Here is a 19,273-nt window from a genome sequence, read left to right as displayed (position 1 = left end):
ACAGAATGGGAAAGACTAGAGATCTCTATGAGAAAATTAGAGATACCAAGGGAACATTTCATGCAAAGATGGGCTCAATAAAGGACAGAAATGATCTGGACCTAACAGTAGCAGAAGATATTAAGAAGAGGTGGCAGGAATACACGGAAGAACTGTACAAAAAAGATCTTCACGACCCGGATAATCACGATGGTGTGATCACTAATCTAGAGCCAGACATCCTGGAATGTGAAGTCAAGTGGGCCTTAGAAAGCATCACTACAAATAAAGCTAGTGGAGGTGATGGAATTCCAGGTGAGCTATTTCAAATCCTGAAAGATGATGCTATGAAAGTGCTGCACTCAATATGCCAGCAAATGTGGAAAACTCAACAGTGGCCACAGGACTGGAAAAGGTCAGTTTTCATTCCAATCCCAAAGACAGGCAATGCCAAAGAATGCTCAAAGTACCACACAATTGCACTCATCTCACACGCTAGTAAAGTAATGCTCAAAATTCTCCAAGCCAGGCTTCAGCAATACGTGACCCGTGGACTCCCTGACGTTCAAGCTGGTTTTAGAAAAGGCAGAGGAACCAGAGATCAAATTGCCAACATCTGCTGGATCATGGAAAAAGCAAGAGAGTTCCAGAAAAACATCAATTTCTGCTTTATTGACTATGCCAAAGCCTTTGACTATGTGGATCACAAGAAACTGTGGAAAATTCTGAGAGAGATGGGAATACCAGACCACCTGGCCTGCCTCTTGAGAAATCTGTATGCAGGTCAGGAAGCAACAGTTAGAACTGTACATGGAACAACAGACTGGTTCCAAATAGGAAAAGGAGTACGTCAAGGCTGTATATTGTCACCCTGCTTATTTAACTTATATGCAGAGTACATCATGAGAAATGCTGGACTGGAAGAAACACAAGCTGGAATCAAGATTGCTGGGAGAAATATCAATAACCTCAGATATGCAGATGACACCACCCTTATGGCAGAAAATGAAGAGGAGCTAAAAAGCCTCTTGATGAAAGTGAAAGTAGAGAGTGGAAAAGTTGGCTTAAAGCTCAACATTCAGAAAACGAAGATCATAGCATCTGGTCCCATCACTTCATGTGAAATAGATGGGGAAACAGTGGAAACAGTGTCAGACTTTATTTTTGGGGGCTCCGAAATCACTGCAGATGGTGACTGCAGCCATGAAATTAAAAGACGCTTGCTCCTTGGAAGAAAACTTATGACCAACCTAGATAGTATATTCAAAAGCAGAGACATTACTTTGCCAGCAAAGGTCCATCTAGTCAAGGCTATCGTTTTCCAGTGGTCATGTATAAATATGAGAGTTGGACTGTGAAGAAGGCTGAGCACTGAAGAATTGATGCTTTTGAATTGTGGTGTTGGAGAAGACTCTTGAGAGTCCCTTGGACTGCAAGGAGATCCAACCAGTCCATTCTGAAGGAGATCAACCCTGGGATTTCTTTGGAAGGAATGATGCTAAAGCTGAAGCTCCAGTACTTTGGCCACCTCATGCGAAGAGTTGACTCATTGGAAAAGACCCTGATGCTGGGAGAGATTGGGGGCAGGAGGAGAAGGGGACGACCCAGGATGAGATGGCTAGATGGCATTACGGACTCGATGGACATGAGTCTGAGTGAACTCCAGGAGTTGGTGATGGACAGGGAGCCTGTCGTGCTGCAATTCATGGGGTCACAAAGAGTCGGACACGACTGAGCAAGTGAACTGACTGACTGACTGACTGACTGTGCATACTAAGTCGCTTCAATCATTTCCAATTATTTGCGACCCTATGGACTATAGCCCACCAGGCTCCTCGATCCATGGGATTCTCCAGGCCATGCCCTCCTCCAGGGGGGGGATTTTCCCTACCCAGGGCTTGAACCGATGTCTCTTACGTCTCCTGCGTTGGCAGGTGGGTTCTTTACCACTAGCGTCACCTCGGGAGTCCATCCACTGGCTATACAACATGTCCATTAAGCTCAACATTCGTGAAAGAGTGAATCCAAGACCAATACCCAAATACACATTTCAGTACACTAAGGAACTGCCTGAAAGGGTGACTGGCAGATAGAGGAAAATAGCATGTACATCATGAATATTCAGTAACTATTCCCGAAATTAAATTGACAGTACAAACTATATTAACAAAAGCCTATAGTTTCTTTTCATCTTGCAAAGTTGATTCCAGCTTAGAATGCTACATAGAAATTTTTATAATGGTTATGAGAAAAGGTTGTTTTAAAAATCACCCCTTGGCCAGGAAGGGAAACATACGAAGTATTTAGGACACTGATCAGGGAGGTGACGGTTCAACCTGTATATTCAAGTTATCCTACTCTGAACTCATGGTCAAAGCTTATGATTTGTTCAATCTGCTGAACTGAGCACTAGAAACAAGACATTTCTTGGGGGACAAAAATTACAGCATGGCAATGAAGGGAAATTTTCTGTTTTTTTTAATACTTTAGGCTATAGAGGAGGGAAGTCAGGCAGGTCCACTCTGGCAGCATCACATGTAGGACTTACACATTTGAGTAGCTGCCTGCATGTGCAAATACATGAGATAATTGTTGTCTTTCCTAATTACCTTGACATGAATTACCACAGCAAGGGATTTTTTTTAGAATCCATAGAAGTCCTATTTAAATAATAAGTAATCTGTATCCACTTTTTAAATATTAAAATTTCTATTTGAAATCAAGTACCTTTAATATCAGCAGCATTATTATTATTGAACTATGGTGTCAGAGTGATTTCATAGGTAAACAGATCTCTATTTAAAAAACAAAATATTTACTGGTAGTAGAAAGTTGTTTCGGGGTTTACTATCATAATTAAGTTACTTATTTTTGTTTTGTTTAAGAATCAACTCTGTAACTCTGTACAAAAGCTACCCTCAAATTTACTAACTGTGAACAAAGTCGAAGATAAATCATTTGACTTATTAAGAGACACTGACAACACAAACAGTCCCTTCTTCAAGGCCATATTGTATTAGAAAGAACTGGCTGCTAGAAGGCCTAGGAAAACTTCACCCTGAATTTCAAAAGAAACAGAAACATTCAGACAGCAAAGGATTAGCAGCAATTCTCATAAGTAACATGCTTAGTTGCTTCAGTCGTGTCTAACTCTGTGCAATCTATAGCCATATGGACTGTAGCCTGCCAGGCTCCTCTGTCCATGGGCTTCTCCAGGCAGGAATACTGGAGTGGGTTGCCAGGCCCTCCTTCAGGGGATCTTCCTGAGCCATGGATCAAACCTGGTTCTCCTGCATTGTACGCAGATTCTTTACCACTGAGCCACCAGGGAAGCTCCAAATCTTTATGCTATCGCTCTTCAAAGAATTGTGGAAACACAAAGAAAAGATCCCGGTGCGGGTAAGAAAATTAGGCAGGGGTGAGAAAGGATTCGAAGATCTTCCACTTATACTGAGTCAGTAAAGGAATAAAGCAATCAGGACCTGAGCATTTTCATTATAAATTCTTCAGAAAAATAAGTTAGTTTGCCAAAGTAAATCCTGGAGTTGCCCTAGGTTTATTTAGCTACCTGAAGATACAGTCCTAAAGACATTCTCAAATAATGATGAACACTTTCACTGTTTCTAATTAATGAAGCAAAATAAGATGTCAAACTGAAGCAAAGAAGAAATGGCCTACATTTTAAAAATTGAGAGAAGACAAACACTTGTTAACAAGGATACCCAGATAACGGGAAGAAGTCCCTCAGAGTCTCCTGCTGGGCTTATGCAGATGGGCTTCCACTGTAACATCCAAGGGCCCCTGTGATGACAAGCCAAGGAGGCCCCTTCCAATGGGGAAAGCCAATGAACAAAGGCTAGACCAATTTGCAATCATGAAGACACATTTTAACAAATGAGCCCATGTTCTTAATAACTCCATGAAAACAAATTCATTAAATTATTTTCTATATTACTCTGGTCTCACAGCAGCCCTGTGAAGTTTGAGTTCTTAAAGTATTTCTATGGCAACCCATGTCAGTATTCTTGTCTGGGAAATCCCATGGACAGAGGGAGCCTAGCAGGCTATAGTCCACGGAATCGCAAAAGAGTCAGACATGACTTAGCAAATAAACAACAACGATTTTATTGACAAGAAAAGGAGGTAAACAGAAGTTAAAGCATGAAGCTACTTAACAATAAAAGAATTGGAATGCATTTGTCACTTTAATCTTTCCAGTCAAAAGTATGTGTCCTCAAAATCATGTTCTCAATTCAATAAGCACATCTTAAGAGATTATATAAGTCATTAAGTTAGCTATTTATGGGCAAAAAAAAAAAAAAATGGAAAACTTATGCTCCACATCCCTGAGGAACTCCTTATTTGAGTGTCTCTGCTAAAGAATTACCAAATAAATCCCTCAAAATACAAAAATGAATAATAATAAGGACTGCAAGGAGATCCAACCAGTCCATCATAAAGGAAATCAGTCCTGGGTGTTCACTGAAAGGAGTGATGTTGAAGCTGTAACTCCAATATTTTGGCTACCTGATGCGAAGAGCTGACTCACTTAAAAAGACCCTGATGTTGGGAAAGATTGAAAGCAGGAGGAGAAGGAAATGACAGAGGGTGAGATGGTTGGATGGCATCACTGACTCAATGGACATGAGTTTGGGTGGACTCCAGGCTGGGGAGGCCTGGCGGGCTGCAGTTCATAGGGTCACAAAGAGTCAGACACGACTGAGGGACTGAACTGACTGACTGACTGAGTGCTACACTTTTCAAACTAGTGAAATACCAGGAACAAGATAAGCTCCTTGGGGACAAAAAGAAGTTCCATGGTGAAAATGCTGTAGGGTATACAGCTGGAGGTTTGAAACACACATTATCATATTTCAAGTCTTGCCACACCCAAACCTATTAATCTTTGTTTACCTAATCCTTTTCAAACCAAGCTAACTAATATTCCATTAAGTACACTTTGGGAAAAGCCTGTCATGTGTCACTTCTTCTTCTGGAGCTGTTTTTGTATTTGTCAAAAATAGCTTTTCTAAAGAACTATAAAGGTGAGTATTGGAATATCCTCTGTGCTACACAATGAGGGAGATGCTGGCAGATGATTCCTTTGCTGCCTCTCAAGTCAGTTTCACAGAAAGACACTTATTTTATCTGATACAAGGTTAGGGGCCAGCTCAATTTCCTCTCTTCCTTTAGCCAATCACAAATCAATCAAATACATTATTTCCAACAAGAGCTACATTGACTCACTTGGGTCTAAAAAATAACTCTTGGCCACATGTAGTACATTTAGATCCCTCTCCAGAATCTAACATCAATATTCACTAGTTGTAAGGTGTTACTCAGCTGTGAGCATTTCCCACTAATTCACACTAATCTAGTATTAAAAGAGGCCATACAAAATAACCAAAATCCCCACTTCTTTTTTTTTTTTTTGAGTTGTATAGAAATTTTGCCAGCATTTAATATTCCATCACAATATTTGGCAAATGCACACTGGCATTCATACACTTTAAATCTGAACAGATTTGGGAAGGAACAAGTCCAAAATAATCATTCCAAACTTTGAGAGGGGAAAGTCTATGCCCTAAAGAACATTTCTAAGATAACATTTTAGCTATAAATCAGATTTACTCCCCAAGAGCAATTTTAAACTACATGTAAAAGAATTAAGAGCTTTAAACAAACTAATCTTAACTCATGTTTAGCCCTGAGAGAAGTAGTCTGGGAAAACAGATTCCATTGCTTAGACATAAATTGATAATGGTTTCTTTTATAAGTACTGCAATGATGAATATATATGCCTAGGAAAGCATATGTTTGGGTTCAAGCATATGAGCCCCATATGTAGAAATATTTTAAATGTATAAAATATAAGCAAACAGAAGGAAAAATGGGAAACAAGAACAGGTTTGGCAGGAATATCTCAAGGGAACACATCTGAGTGCAGAGTCTAAATCTTAGCTGAGCCTAAATCTTAGCTGAGCCTCTATCCCAGTCCTAGATCTGGAGTCCAGATTCACGACGTGTGAGGAGATGAGACTGGGGCCAAGACCATGCACAGGTCTTCTGAGAATGGCTAGACCCATCACCCTCCTCCAGCAGATTTGTTCAGTCCTCCAAAGTAATAAAAACGATAACTGAGATCCAGCATCCAGCTGGGCAGAATAGATGTTGATATTCCTCCCTCACCAGTTCCAAATAGAATTTTCTTTCCCTTTTGATGAATTCAAATGCAGAATACCTGAGAGAATAGATCATTTTCAGGAGATCAGTTCAAATTCAGCCCATGGTCTGGTGCCAAACAAGTCTGATGATCATTTTTTTCCACTTAGGAAGGGAGGTGGTGGGATCAAGGAACACCTTTTGTCCATAACTGCAAATCTAATCACGTCAACTTCTACCACAAAGAAAGGCTTGATGTTGTCTTGTTCGGGGAGAGTTTTTCTATGATGATAGTAAATATTTGGTCATGATCTACAATTTTTTAAAGTTCAGAAAAATAATTTAGATTAAGAAGACATGTGACACCTTGCTCATTTTGGAAGATAAAATGAATATGGGCAACTTCATCAATGTTTAAGTCAAGTAAACAAATTTGTTAAGCTAAACATTATTTCTGGGTAGCTTCATCAGAAACATTATTTCATCTCTCCCCAAAACACTTATAATATGAAAAGAGTTGAGGTACATTGGAATTGGTAAATTTCAGTAATCAGTATATCCCTGCCTTCTCATCATCCATTCTTCAATAACCAAATGCCCCTGACCTAATGTCCATAGTCTCCTTTCTCTGGGCCTCCCACTCCCTTCTTACAGCCCTGACGACCTTTAAACTGTCCTGCAACCTCCCAACTCTCAATCTCCCACAGGGCGAGGACCATCCTGTGTATTACTATACAACCCATGTAAGTTTGCTCACTTAGTGTATGGTGTTCAAAACACACTAAATTAACCCATTTCTATCTCAAAATAAGTATGAAAATTCCTTTTCATTCCTTAAAATATTTTAATCTAAAAAGGAATATGATGGCCGTTTAAGAATGGTGACTACATCCCTTCATTCAAAACTTCCTAAAAGTTAATTCCCTCAAGCGCTGTTAAGCTCATATACTGATCAGATCTCCGCACCCAAAGCCAGTGCTCTAGGACAACCCAGAGTGGTAGGGGGCATGGTGGGGAGGGAAATGTGGTAACTCAGGATAGGGGGACACATGTACACCTGTGGCCAATTTATGTTGATGCATGGCAAAAACTATCATGATATTGTAAAGTAATTATCCTCCAATTAAATAACTGAAAACCAACAAAAAAAAAGACAGGGCTTTCCTGGTGGCCCAGTTTTTAAGAATTTGCCTTGCAATGCAGGGGACATGGGTGAAACCCTTGTCGGGAAACTAAAATCCCCCATGCCATGGGGTAACTGAGCTCACGTGCCTCAACTAAAGAACTTGCGTGCTGCAGCTACTGGAGCCCACACACAACAACTGGAAAGTCCGTGTGCCAAAGCAAAAACTCACACCTGACCAACTAAGACCAGATGCAGCCAAATATATAAATAATTTTTTAAGAAAAGACAATAGGCGCTACATGGAGTTGCTCATGCTAAAGCCTCACAAAACCAAACCAAGACTAACTTACAGTTTTGGCTCTTTCAGAAATGAAATCTTAACCCAACCAATTAGGAATCCTGTGATCAGTACAACATCCTGTAAAAGGGAGTAACTGCAATAAGCAATCCATTTTTTGCCTAGTGTAACTTCCTTGTTCCAGCTCCCATCTACCTATAAGCCTTTCATTTTGTATAAATCTTAGGAACATCTTTCTATCTGCTAGATTGAATGATGTTCAATTAGTGAATAACCAAACAGTCAACAAGATCTTTACAATTTACTCAGTTGATTTTTTTTTTAAATTAGTTCCCTGAAGATTTCCAACCTGTTCATCTCTTCTTAAAAGATGGTAGAGGGGGAAATCACCCCGTGTTTTTCATGCTGGCACATAACAGTTTATTGCAACCTTTAAAAATACAATTGGTAGACATTTTGTATTCTATTTATTAAGCAATACCATGAACTTAGTTTCCTTCATTTAACAAGCAGTAAAGCAGGTAATGTAAATATTTCTTTCTTTGCCTTCTTAAAATGAGTTAAGTTGCTGTATTTTGTGTTTAAAAGGAACAAAACATAGAAGGCATTGTGTTATTCAGCAAATGACTGACTCATCTTTTTCCCTAATGTGACCTGAGTGCCTGCTGTGTGCAAGACCTGCCCTGGGTGCTGGAGACACAGCTCTACCCCAAGGAGCCTAAAGCTGGAGAAAGAGACCTGCAGATCTTGACAGACTATACATTTCAGATATTTAAACAAAAGAATTATGGTTTTCATTTTCAAAAGCATATCACATTTTAACAGTAATATCACTTTACAATTTTGTTTCTAAACTTGAAGACAACAAATAGTTAACATTTGCTTTCATATGATGTCTTTGAAGAAATAACAAAATCTGAGGAGCAGTCTATGATAGAATAACTAAAGGTTCCAATTAAATAGGCAGGAGAATCACAAATATTTAGATTCTCCTTAAACCTAAGATGTCTTGACTTCAATTATCTAAAATAACTGAAGATGAGTTTTCACATATAAAATTTTTCTTTATCTTCAGATACAAATATGAAACTAACTTTCTAAATTTCTGATTCTACATGCTGAATCCTGCTAGAAAGCATTCAGTTCAGTTAAGTCACTCAGTCATGTCCGACTCTTTGCAACCCCATGGACTGCAGCATGCCAGGCCTCCCTGTCCATCACCAACTCCTGAAACCTACTCAAACTCATGTCCATCGCATTGGTGATGCCATCCAACCGTCTCATCCTCTGTCCTCCCCTTCTTCTCCCACCTTCAATCGTTCCTAGCATCAGACAGCATTACTGAAAATGTTTTCCAGGATCTAGTTTTAGGGTTTTGATGGCAAAATTATACAAACCTTTCCATTTACATTATTTGAAGGTAAGAAATGTTTCCCATTTTACTAAAAATTTACTATTGATCAGACCATACTCCTTCCACTTGAAGATCAAAGTGTCTCCATGGATCACATATTTTAATCCCATCCCAATTTGGTCCTTAAATATCATTATAAAACTATTCTGGCCCTACATTTCAGAGTTTTTACCTGTTTTCTTGCTTTCTTTGTCATTAAAAAAGAAAAAAAAAAAAGCATACCATGCTGATGCAATTAGCCCAGATTAACCTTTATAGTCAGAAGACCAGGCCTTAAAACTTGTTATTTTCAAAGAGCAAAGAAAAAGAAGAACCAAAAACATTTTTCAAGATATCTCTTTATTAATACCAATTGCGTAACATTTAACATAAATTAAAACGTGCCCTAACACACTCAAGAGGAAGATGAATAAGATGGTCATATGGAAACATCCGTTGTAATAAAATCCTGATCGCAAACTACTCATCTCCAAGGCTAGAACAGAAAAAAAAAAAAAAAAGGAATATTCCTTTTTCCTCAGAAAGACTGTGTGCAGTTTTGAGATCCGAATGCCTGCCATAGGCGGCTTTATCACCCTCTACCCGCCAGCGTTACCAAGATCCTTAACATCCCAGCAGTGCGCGTTACCTAATACGCACATACAGGTAGAGATGGACACCTAGAGCCTCCAAGGCCAATAAACTGGTCCTCTGGAAATCAGGAAACAAATGATAAATGACTTTTCCTCATTTCCTCAGACCCTGCCTTCTGCACCTTATCGTTCTACTCCAGCTTGCAAGGAAGGACGACCTCCTTCCTGAGGCCTCACAGTTATTCCCTACGGTCTTAGGCACAGCGAAGTGGGGGGTGACAGCGGGTTTGCGGGGGCGCAGATTTGCTTGCCGCGCTCCCACCTCCATCCGCCGCAGCCCCTCGGGCCTGGGCTTACCCAGGGGGAGGGGTGTGCAAGGCTGGGGAGGACAGCCAGCCGACAGGGCTTGGCAAATCCCAGCCCCAGCCCTCCCCCCACGTACACTTTCCACCCCGGGTGCCTCTCGCCCTCCTCTCCCACCGCCGGGCCACCCCGCGCGGCTCCCTTACCCGGCTCGTGGACGCCGGGGCTGTCGGACAGCTCGAGCACCAGCAGCTCGCGGCCCTCGAAGCTGCGCCCCACCGTGTAGATCCTGCTGACCGCGGCGCACTGCAGCCACACGGACACGAGCGCCTCACGAAGCTCTGGGTAGCGGTGGTACTCAAAGGAGATGCCGTCCTCCTGCGGCCGCCGGCGCCGCCTCGCGCCCGCCACAGGGCCCCCAGCCCCCCGGGCCTCGGCGCCCAGGAGCCAGGCACAGGCGGCCAGCGAGCCGCACAGCGCCAGCAGCGCGCAGCCCCCTCGCCGGGCCATCGCGTCCCGCGTCTTCTGTGCGGCCTCCTCTGGGCCCGCAACCTCGGGGTGCACGGCCTGTGGGTCCCCTCGACTCGCCTCCCGGCGGCCTGGAGCGGGGAGGGCAGCGAAGATCTAAGCAGGGACCGCGAAGCAGGAGAGGAGCGCAGGACGCACCGCCGCCGAGTGTGGGACGCAAGGGAGGCGGCGCGGAGCCCGGCGAGGCGCAAGGGCGGGGCGGGGAGGACGGCGCCGCCCGCCGGATTCGCGGCTAACCGGGGGCCGCTATGCTATTTGCGGACTTGGAGCCACGTCAGAATCAAATGGCGCCGCTAGGACCCAGGTGAGATGACAGCTAAGGTCGGATGTGGGCACTTTGCTGTCATCATTGAGAGACCTGTGACAGTGCCTGTTGGGAGGTGGGGGAAAACACTCTGAGATTGTTAGTCTTTTAAACGTGCCATCTGTTCCAAGCGGACCAGGTTTTCATCTTGATGCTCCCAAGACTAGATAATATTCCAGAAAAAAAAAGAGAAAGAAACACAAAGGCAGTCACTTGCCTTCTGCCCGTGATGTGTCTTTAATAATTGTATTGATAGTTCAAACACAAACCCACCAGTTGGCTGTTAATTGATTGCATGGTCTGTCTGAAAAACAGAACACTGGGCACTTGGATTTAGAGGTTTAAGAAACTGAAAATGCGTTCTATCGATTTGCAGATAGTGTCTTTAATTGTGTTTATGCACATACCTGGGTTCTTCCCGAGGGGAAGGAAAAGAGTAAGACAATGTCATCTGCCAGTGCCTGTGCCAACCCCCTTCTGTAATTCCTATGGAGAAAGCAGAGTACAGCTCAAGCGCTGGTCAAGGGATTTAGTTGGGTATTAAGGTTAAATCTTTCCAAAACCGCTTTTCCGGGAGGTTCAGGCTCAGTCTCTTACCTGGTTGTAACTAAGATGCTGCCAGGACTGCAGTCATCTGAAGGCTTGACTGGGGCTAGAGAATCTTCTTCCAAGAAAAAAAAAGTTAAAGATCAAAACTGTTACAGAAAGAAAACTCTGATCATGAAAGATACTATCTCCATTCCCCTCCCATAATTATTGCAAAAATATAAAATCATTTATAGCTTTAGATACCCAGCCTTTACACAGAATTTGTAGTAGAGCAAATGTTATTCTGAAGAGGTTGCCTTTTGGATTCAATAATAGCACAAATCTAAGTAAGTAATCCACTGGGTATTTCAACCAAGCAGGAAAAATACACATCATATGGGTAATTTTTTATGTTAGACATTTGTTTGTTTTAACTCATTCCTTTTCCCCCTAACAGTGCAGTGCACTGAATAAAAACTCTCTCCTGGGAATGGATTCATTAAAAAAAAAGAAAAAATGGTGCTGGTTTCAAAACTTTCTGAAAGCAGCATGGATCTTTTTTGAATTTTGGGGGATGAACTGCCACTGTAAAGACATGCCACTCAGTTGAATTTGGACCTGGCCATGTACCTTGTCAATTTAGGCAAAGCTAAGAACCCTGTATTTTTCTCAGTGACCAATCTCAGTTTGATTACATGGTTCAAAAGTTTGCAACCAGAGTTATAATTAGCTTTCTAAAATCATGCCCAAAAGAACAACCTTGTAAATCTAGAAAAAGAAAACAGTGTAGCTAAAACCAATCACTTCAGCAGTGGAAGGTTAAGATTTTCAGGTTAGCAATTTATGGTAACCACACTAATTTGTGGCAAGATGGGTCATATACTAGTGACAACACATGTAAACAGCATATGGTTTGGTGAAGTCCTGTGTTGCCCTTAAGTTTCTCTTCAAAAAAGGGTGTGTTTTCTATTTTCTCCCAAATTTCAGTTTTATGGTGTTTTTGGTTTTTGTTTTTTTGTTTTTTGTGTTTGTTTTTTTTTTTTTTTTTGCTTTTTTGTAAACAGGCGAGATCCTGCCAGCAATGTGGTCTCACTTGAAAGGAATCTCTTGGAAGAACCTTAGAAGTTTGTTTTCTTTATCTATTAAAATGAAGTATTTTGATTCATTCAAGTGCAGCAGGGTCATCTAGAGAATTTGTAAAATGCGCAGATTCCTAAACACCCACCAATACAGAGATGGGATTCAGGAATTAACAAGGTTCCAGGTTTTAATAAGAACCCAGGTATTTTTTATTTTGCTGTTTGATTGATGAACATGCTTCAAAAATCTCAAATACTGCAACTCTGGAAGTTTTCTTTTTGAGAAAAGTTCCTGTTCACCAGAACACAGAGGCACACCACAAACCAATAAATCAATTCACAGGAATTAAAACTTTGTTTTTGAATTTCTGGGCAATTTTAGGTGTAGGTCAGCTTCACTGGAGTGTAATTATTTTTTGTAGTTTCATAGGCAATTATGTAAAAGGTTATATACCCATCCTGATTGCTAGATAGAAAATCTTGCATGCTAAACATTTAATATATTTGACCTTGTGCATTCATAGGTAAATCTAGTATGAAGGCACATTTTAAATTATTCATATATATGCACACACACACAAGGAAGAAAGATCTGTTTTTTGTGTCACTTCTGAACATCTATATGAGCATATTTAAGCCCCCTGAAGCTTCACTTCCTGCATCACTTCTATTATTTTCAAATCCAGAAGCTGTTTCTTCCTATATCCCAAACCTTGTATTCAGTTCAGTTCAGTCGTTCAGTCATGTCTAACTCTTTGCGACCCCATGAACTGCAGCATGCCAGGCCTCCCTGTCCATCACCAACTCCCAGAGTTTACTCAAACAGGTGTCCATTGAGTGGGTGATGCCATCCAACCATCTCATCCTCTGTTGTCCCCTTCTCCTCCTGCCTTCAATCTTTCTCATCATCAGGGTCTTTTCAAATGAGTCAGCTCTTCACATCAGGTGGCCAAAGTATTGGAGTTTCAGCTTCAACATCAGTCCTTCCAATGAACACCCAGGACTGATCTCCTTTAGGATGGACTGGTTGGATCTCCTTGCAGTCCAAGGGACTCTCAAGAGTCTTCTCCAACACCACAGTTCAAAAGCATCAATTCTTCTGCACTCAGCTTTATTTATAGTCCAACTCTCACATCCACACATTACTACTGGAAAAACCATAGCTTTGACTAGATGGACCTTTGTGAACAACGTAATGTCTCTGCTGTTTAATATGCTGTCTAGGTTGGTCATAACTTTCCTTCGAAGGAGTAAGCGTCTTTTAATTTCATGGCTGCAATCACCATCTGCAGTGATTTTGGAGTCCAATAAAATAGTCAGCCACCCTTTCCACTGTTTCCCCATCTATTTCCCATGAAGTGATGGGACCCGATGCCATGATCTTAGTTTTCTGAATGTTGAGCTTTAAGCCAACTTTTTCACTCTCTTCTTTCACCTTCATCAAGAGGCTCTTTAGTTCCTCTTCACTTTCTGCCATAAGACTGTCATCTGCATGTCTGAGGTTATTGATATTTCTCCCGGCAATCTTGATTCCAGCTTGTGCTTCCTCCAGCCCAGCGTTTCTCATGATGTACTCTGCATATAAGTTAAATAAGCAGGGTGACAATATACAGCCTTGACGTTCTCCTTTTCCTATTTGGAACCAGTCTGTTGTTCCATGTATTACTTCTTTCCAAAGCCCTGTCTAGTCATCTACTCCAGAAAGGTTCTGTAAACGCATAGCTTTATATCTATCCGGTGGTAAATGTTGACACTCAACTTTCCTTGGGATATAAAACCTGATTTAGAGTGTTTCCTGATTTCCATCGTGTAAATATTCCTCCATGGCTGATTTCAAGTTGCCGATGTGACATGACTGGACACAGCCTTGAGAAGAGGTATGTAGTACCATACTTTCATGCAAGTTCTTTATCTCCTCCCTTTCAAGAGGGAGGGCTTAATTCCTTTCTACTTGAGTGTAGGAAGTAGTGACTTGCTTCTGATGAATGTGATATAGCAGAAGTGATAGGATATATCTACAGGTGGTGCTAGTGGTAAAGAACACGCCTGCCCCAGCAGGAGACATAAGAGACAAGGGTTTGATATCTGGATCAGGAAGATCCCATGGAGAAGGGAATGGCAACCCCCTCCAGTATTCTTGCCTGAAAACTCCCATGGACAGAGAAGCCTGTTGGGCTACAGTCCAGGAGGCTCACAAAGAGTGGGACATGACGGAGCGACTGAGCACACACGTGCAATACATAAACAGTATCCCCCATGTTGATACAAGAGACATAAACAACCTTGAGCACACAGAGGATAATAAAATATGGCAGAATATGAAGAAGTGATGGATTTTCATTACGTATTGCCTTTGTTCTTCATTGTTGTTCAGTCACTGTCATGTCCAACTCCTTGTGACCCCATGGACCACAGCACACCAGGCTTCCCTTGTCCTTCAGTATCTCCCAGAGTTTGCTCAAACTCATGTCCATTGAGTCAGTGATGCCATCCAGCCATCTCATTCTCTGTTGTCCCCTTCTCCTCCTGCCCTCAATCTTTCCCAGCATCAGGGTCTTTTCCAATGAGCCAGCTCTTTGCATCGGGTGGCCAAAATATTAGAGCTTCAGCTTCAACATCAGTCCTTCCAATGAATATTCAGGGTTGATTTCCTTTAGGATTGACTGGTTTGATCTCCTTGAAGTCCAAGGGACTCTCAAGAGTCTTCTCCAACACTACAATTCGAAAGCATCAGTTCTTCGGTGCTCAGCTTTCTTTATGGTCCAACTCTCACATCCATACATGACTACTGGAACAACCATAGATTTGATTATAGAGACCTTTGTTGGCAAAGTAACATCTCTGCTGCTTAATATGCTGTCTAGGTTGGTCATAGTTTTTCTTCCAAGGAGCAAGCATCTTTTGATTTTATGGCTGCAGTCACCATCTGCAGTGATCTTGGAGCCCAAGCAAAGTATGTCACTGTTTCCATTGTTTCCCCATCTATTTTCTGTGAAGTGATGGGACCAGATGCCATGACCTAATTTTTTTGAATGTTGAGTTTTAAGCCAGCTTTTTCACTGTCCTCTTTCACCTTCATCAAGAAGCTCTTTAGTAGTTCCTTTTCACTTTCTGTCATAAGGATGGTATCATCTGCATATCTAAGGTTACTGATATTTCTCCCAACAATCTTGATTCCAGCTTGTGCTTTATCCAGCCTGGCATTTCACATGATGTACTCTGCATGTAAGTTAAATAAGCACGGTGACAATATACAGCTTTGAAGTACTCCTTTCCCAATTTGGAACCAGTCCATTGTTCCATGTCCAGTTCTAACTGTTGCTTCTTGACCTGCATACAGATTTCTCAGGAGGCAGGTAATGTGGTCTCATATTCCCATCACGTTAAGAATTTTCCACAGTTTGTTATGGTTCACACAGTCAAAAGGCTTTAGCATAATCAACGAAGTTGAAGTAGATGTTTTTCTGGAGTTTCCTTGTTTTTTCTATGATCCCACTGATATTGGCAATTTGATCTCTGGTTCCTTTGCCTTTCCTAAAGCCAGCTTGTACATCTGTAAGTTTTTCATATAATTTATTTAATTGTAACTTTATATAATTTACTTTTTAATAAATAATGACTGTATTTAACAAGTGAGTCATAAGATTCCTTCAGTTTTACCATCGCCTCTTGCAGGTGTCAACCAAGAAACCCAGGAGTTGCAAATAAGTAAAGCGTTATTTGGAGGTCCTAGAAAATGCAATACTGGAGACACAGATTCAGGTAAAACCGAGAGTTCAAAGGAAGAGAAGGAGTCAGGGGCGTATAAAGGCAAAAGCCACAAGGTTGTTAAAGTTCTGGCAAAAATCATGATGGACTTTGATGCAAGAAGGAGATATTTTTCCTTAAAGGATAGGATGTCTGCATCATTTAGGGTAAGGGTCCAATAAGCATCTTGAGTTTCTGGGACATTGGGCAGATGCTCTGGATGCTCAAGTTAAGACAGTAAGTGGTTAAAATGTCAGATTCCATCCAGAATCACTTGCTTGGTGGCCTTGAGGCTTTGTTTCAGAGCACCTCTAGCAGTGCCTACTGTGTTTGATTTTCCCTCCACACAGGATGGCTCCACTCTTCCCTCTCCAGCCCCACTCCTCACTCAACAGGACGCCTTTCAGCCTGGCCCTCCTCTGTGGTTCCCCATAGAGGCAAGGTTGTATTGAACTTCAGGGTTCATGAACTTTCCACATCAGAATCACCTGGTGAGCATGGCCACATTCTGGACCAGTTGAATACAATTTTCTGGGGCTGGTGCTTAGAAGTCAGCACTTGAGCAAGCTCACCCCACCCCCATTCTCTCAGGGGAACTTTGGTGCATAATAGGATTAGAGGAATACTGTCCGGTTAAGGAGACTAGTGTTGAGGTTTGACAGACAGCATTCTAATCCCAGGTCTGCTTATTCCTAGAAGCTGCTCCATGACTTCACCCTAAAATAAGGGACACAGCATTCCATGAACTCATAATAATGCAAGCAGAGGGAGGCAGAGTCAAAGAGAGAAGAGGCTATGCTGCTGGCTTGGAAGATGGAGGAAAAGGCCACCAAACCAAGGAATGTGGGCAGGCACTAGAAGATGGAAAAGGAACTAAGCCTTTTTCTCCCCCAGCTTCCATGATGAATAAATAAGAATTTATCTCCATGTAAACTCACTTCATTTTCTGTAAAAAATCTCAACAACCACACCGTTCTCTTTCTGAAACAGAATGCATGTGGATGCCCCATGGATGGGCATGAATCAGGAGGGCAGCAGGTTTCAGGTCCCCACACTCATCCTCATGCAGCTCGACAGCGCCCAGACCAGACAGTGCCTCAGGGAAGGTCCTCTGGGCCAGCAGAGACTGCAGTGAGCTCAGCTTCTGGTCCACAGAGCTGAGCTCCATCTTTATAGCCATCCTCCGTAGCTCAGATGTTAAAACATGTGCCTGCAGTGCAGGAGAGCTGGGTTCGATCCCTGGGTTGGGAAGATCCCCTGGAGAAGGAAATGGAAACCCACTCCATTATTCTTGCCTGGAAAGTCACATGGACAGAGGAGCCTGGAGGGCTATACTCCAGGAGTAGCAAAGAGTCAGACACGACTGAGTAACTTCACTTCACTCCCCTGCCTCCCAGCTGGTGGGCACAAGAGGAGTGCTCAGTAAAGAAGCCTTCTGAGCTCCTTCCCTCCCTGCTAGGACAGCCTCCAGTAATGGTCAGTGGCCAGTACTCTCACTGGCCTGGCAGCACCATTCAGTCATCCTGCTTCAGAATCCTTGCTCCTTCCTGTGAACTCCCAACACACTGCAGGGCTTTCCTGGCAAGCCCTGGAGAAATTCTCTGATCAAACGCTGCTTGACTTTCTCTCCATCCACACCATGAAGCCTGTGTCCCTGACTTGACCAGGGCTGCAGCTGGTCTCATAGTTCTCCCATTTTTCCCATTTCTCATTTCTCTCATTATTGGGTTGTGTGCAAACCAAGCATCAGTCACCAAAATATTCATGCCACTTTTACTTGTCACTGTGTAATTAATAAAATAAAACAAAACTGAGTAAACTGATAAATACAAGAGTAGAAAAAAGTTGAATGCCTTGGAAGCACTTGAAGTTTAAAAATGGAATTTAAATGTATGAAAAGGTATGAATAAGAAAACAGTGAAGGACTGAGGAAAAGATAAAAAAATATCAAAAGATACTGCTTTTAGATTTGTTCAAAAATCTAACACCAAAACTATAGTGGTAGAAAACACATTATGGGAAGGAGTTCTCATCCCAACAAACAAAACCAACAGGTGAGTAACTGGATACTTATGTTTTAAGCTCAAATAAGTTAAAGTGTGCTTTCTTTTTAAAAAAATGACTCTCCTCTTTAACTGATTCTTTCATTAAATACCCACTGCATATTCCAGTTGTATCACCTTAGTGGGTGGATGCACTACCCATACAGGTAACAGCCAGGGCACTCTGAACCCACCACGTGAATCAGCAAGATAAAACTCCTGTTTACAGATATCACAGCCTAAAACCTAATAACCAGCTTAAATTAAATATAATCCAAAGGGTTTATCAGTGTTATTGTACAGATCTATGTGCGGGCACTAAGTTGCTTCAGTCCTGTCTGACTCTTGGAGATCTTATGGACTGTAGCCTGCCAGGCTCCTCTATCCATGGAATTCTCCAGGCAAGAATACTGGAGTGGGTTGCCATGCCCTCCTCCAGGGGATCTTCCAGACCAGAGATCAAGCTCTTGTCTCTTGCATCTCCTGCTTTGGCAGGCACCACCTGGGAAGCATTCTACAGCTCTAGTGCTCAGTCGCTTCAGTCGTGTCAGACTCTTTACAACCCCATGCACTGTAGCCCATCAGGCTCCTCTGTCCGTAGGATTCTCCAGGCAAGAATGCTGGAGTGAGTTGCCATGTCCTTCTCCAGGGGTTCTTCCTGACTCAGGGATCGAACCTGCATCTCATATGTCTCCTGCATTGGCAGGTGGATTCTTTACAACTGACCCACCAGAGAAGCCCCTTCTACAGCTCTACCTATACCAATTTCTCTGTATCCCAGAGGCCACCCCAGTATTTTTGATTTCCCAGCAGCACAACTCAACACAAACATATTATGAGTCATATATGTAATTTTGAACTTGTTAGTAGCCATATTTCTTAAAAAGGAAAGAGGGGAAATTAATTTTAACCCAATATATTCCAAATACTATCATTTCAACTTGAAAATAGCATAAATTATTAATGAATTTTTTTATTCTAAGTCTTCAAAATCGCTTGTGTAATTCACATTATAGCACCTCAGCACAATTTAGACTACCCATATTTCCTGAGCTCACAGCTCACAAGTGGCTGGTGACAGCTATGTTGGACAGGTGATCTATCCTGCTGTTCTTATATTCCTATCTTCTAAAATTATTCCTTCTGCTTTATCTTCCCAGATAATGCCTTAGCACAGGCTCTGGTTATTCC

At 42.0% G+C, this 19,273-nt stretch overlaps 1 protein-coding gene and 1 long non-coding RNA gene across 2 annotated transcripts in view; one reads left to right on the top strand and one right to left on the bottom strand.

The window, feature by feature from the left end:
• The window catches only part of CPE (carboxypeptidase E), a 143,502-nt gene extending 132,969 nt beyond the window's left edge, over positions 1-10,533 (bottom strand). The window contains exon 1 of the mRNA XM_004017176.5: positions 10,061-10,533. Within this exon, the coding sequence (XP_004017225.2) occupies positions 10,061-10,364 (304 nt within the window). The 5' untranslated portion in view covers positions 10,365-10,533. The remainder of the gene's footprint in view (positions 1-10,060) is intronic.
• Positions 10,510-16,956, top strand: LOC105602686 (uncharacterized). The gene is made up of 3 exons (XR_001021411.5): positions 10,510-10,686; positions 15,969-16,055; positions 16,737-16,956. It is a non-coding gene; the product is annotated as an uncharacterized LOC105602686 (long non-coding RNA).
• Positions 16,957-19,273: the final 2,317 nt, after the last annotated feature.

Source organism: Ovis aries, chromosome 17 (genome assembly GCF_016772045.2).
Source record: "Ovis aries strain OAR_USU_Benz2616 breed Rambouillet chromosome 17, ARS-UI_Ramb_v3.0, whole genome shotgun sequence".
Classification (NCBI taxonomy): Eukaryota; Metazoa; Chordata; class Mammalia; order Artiodactyla; family Bovidae; genus Ovis; species Ovis aries.
Note: the sequence above shows the minus strand (reverse complement) of the source record. Positions and strands in the feature narration are given on the sequence as shown.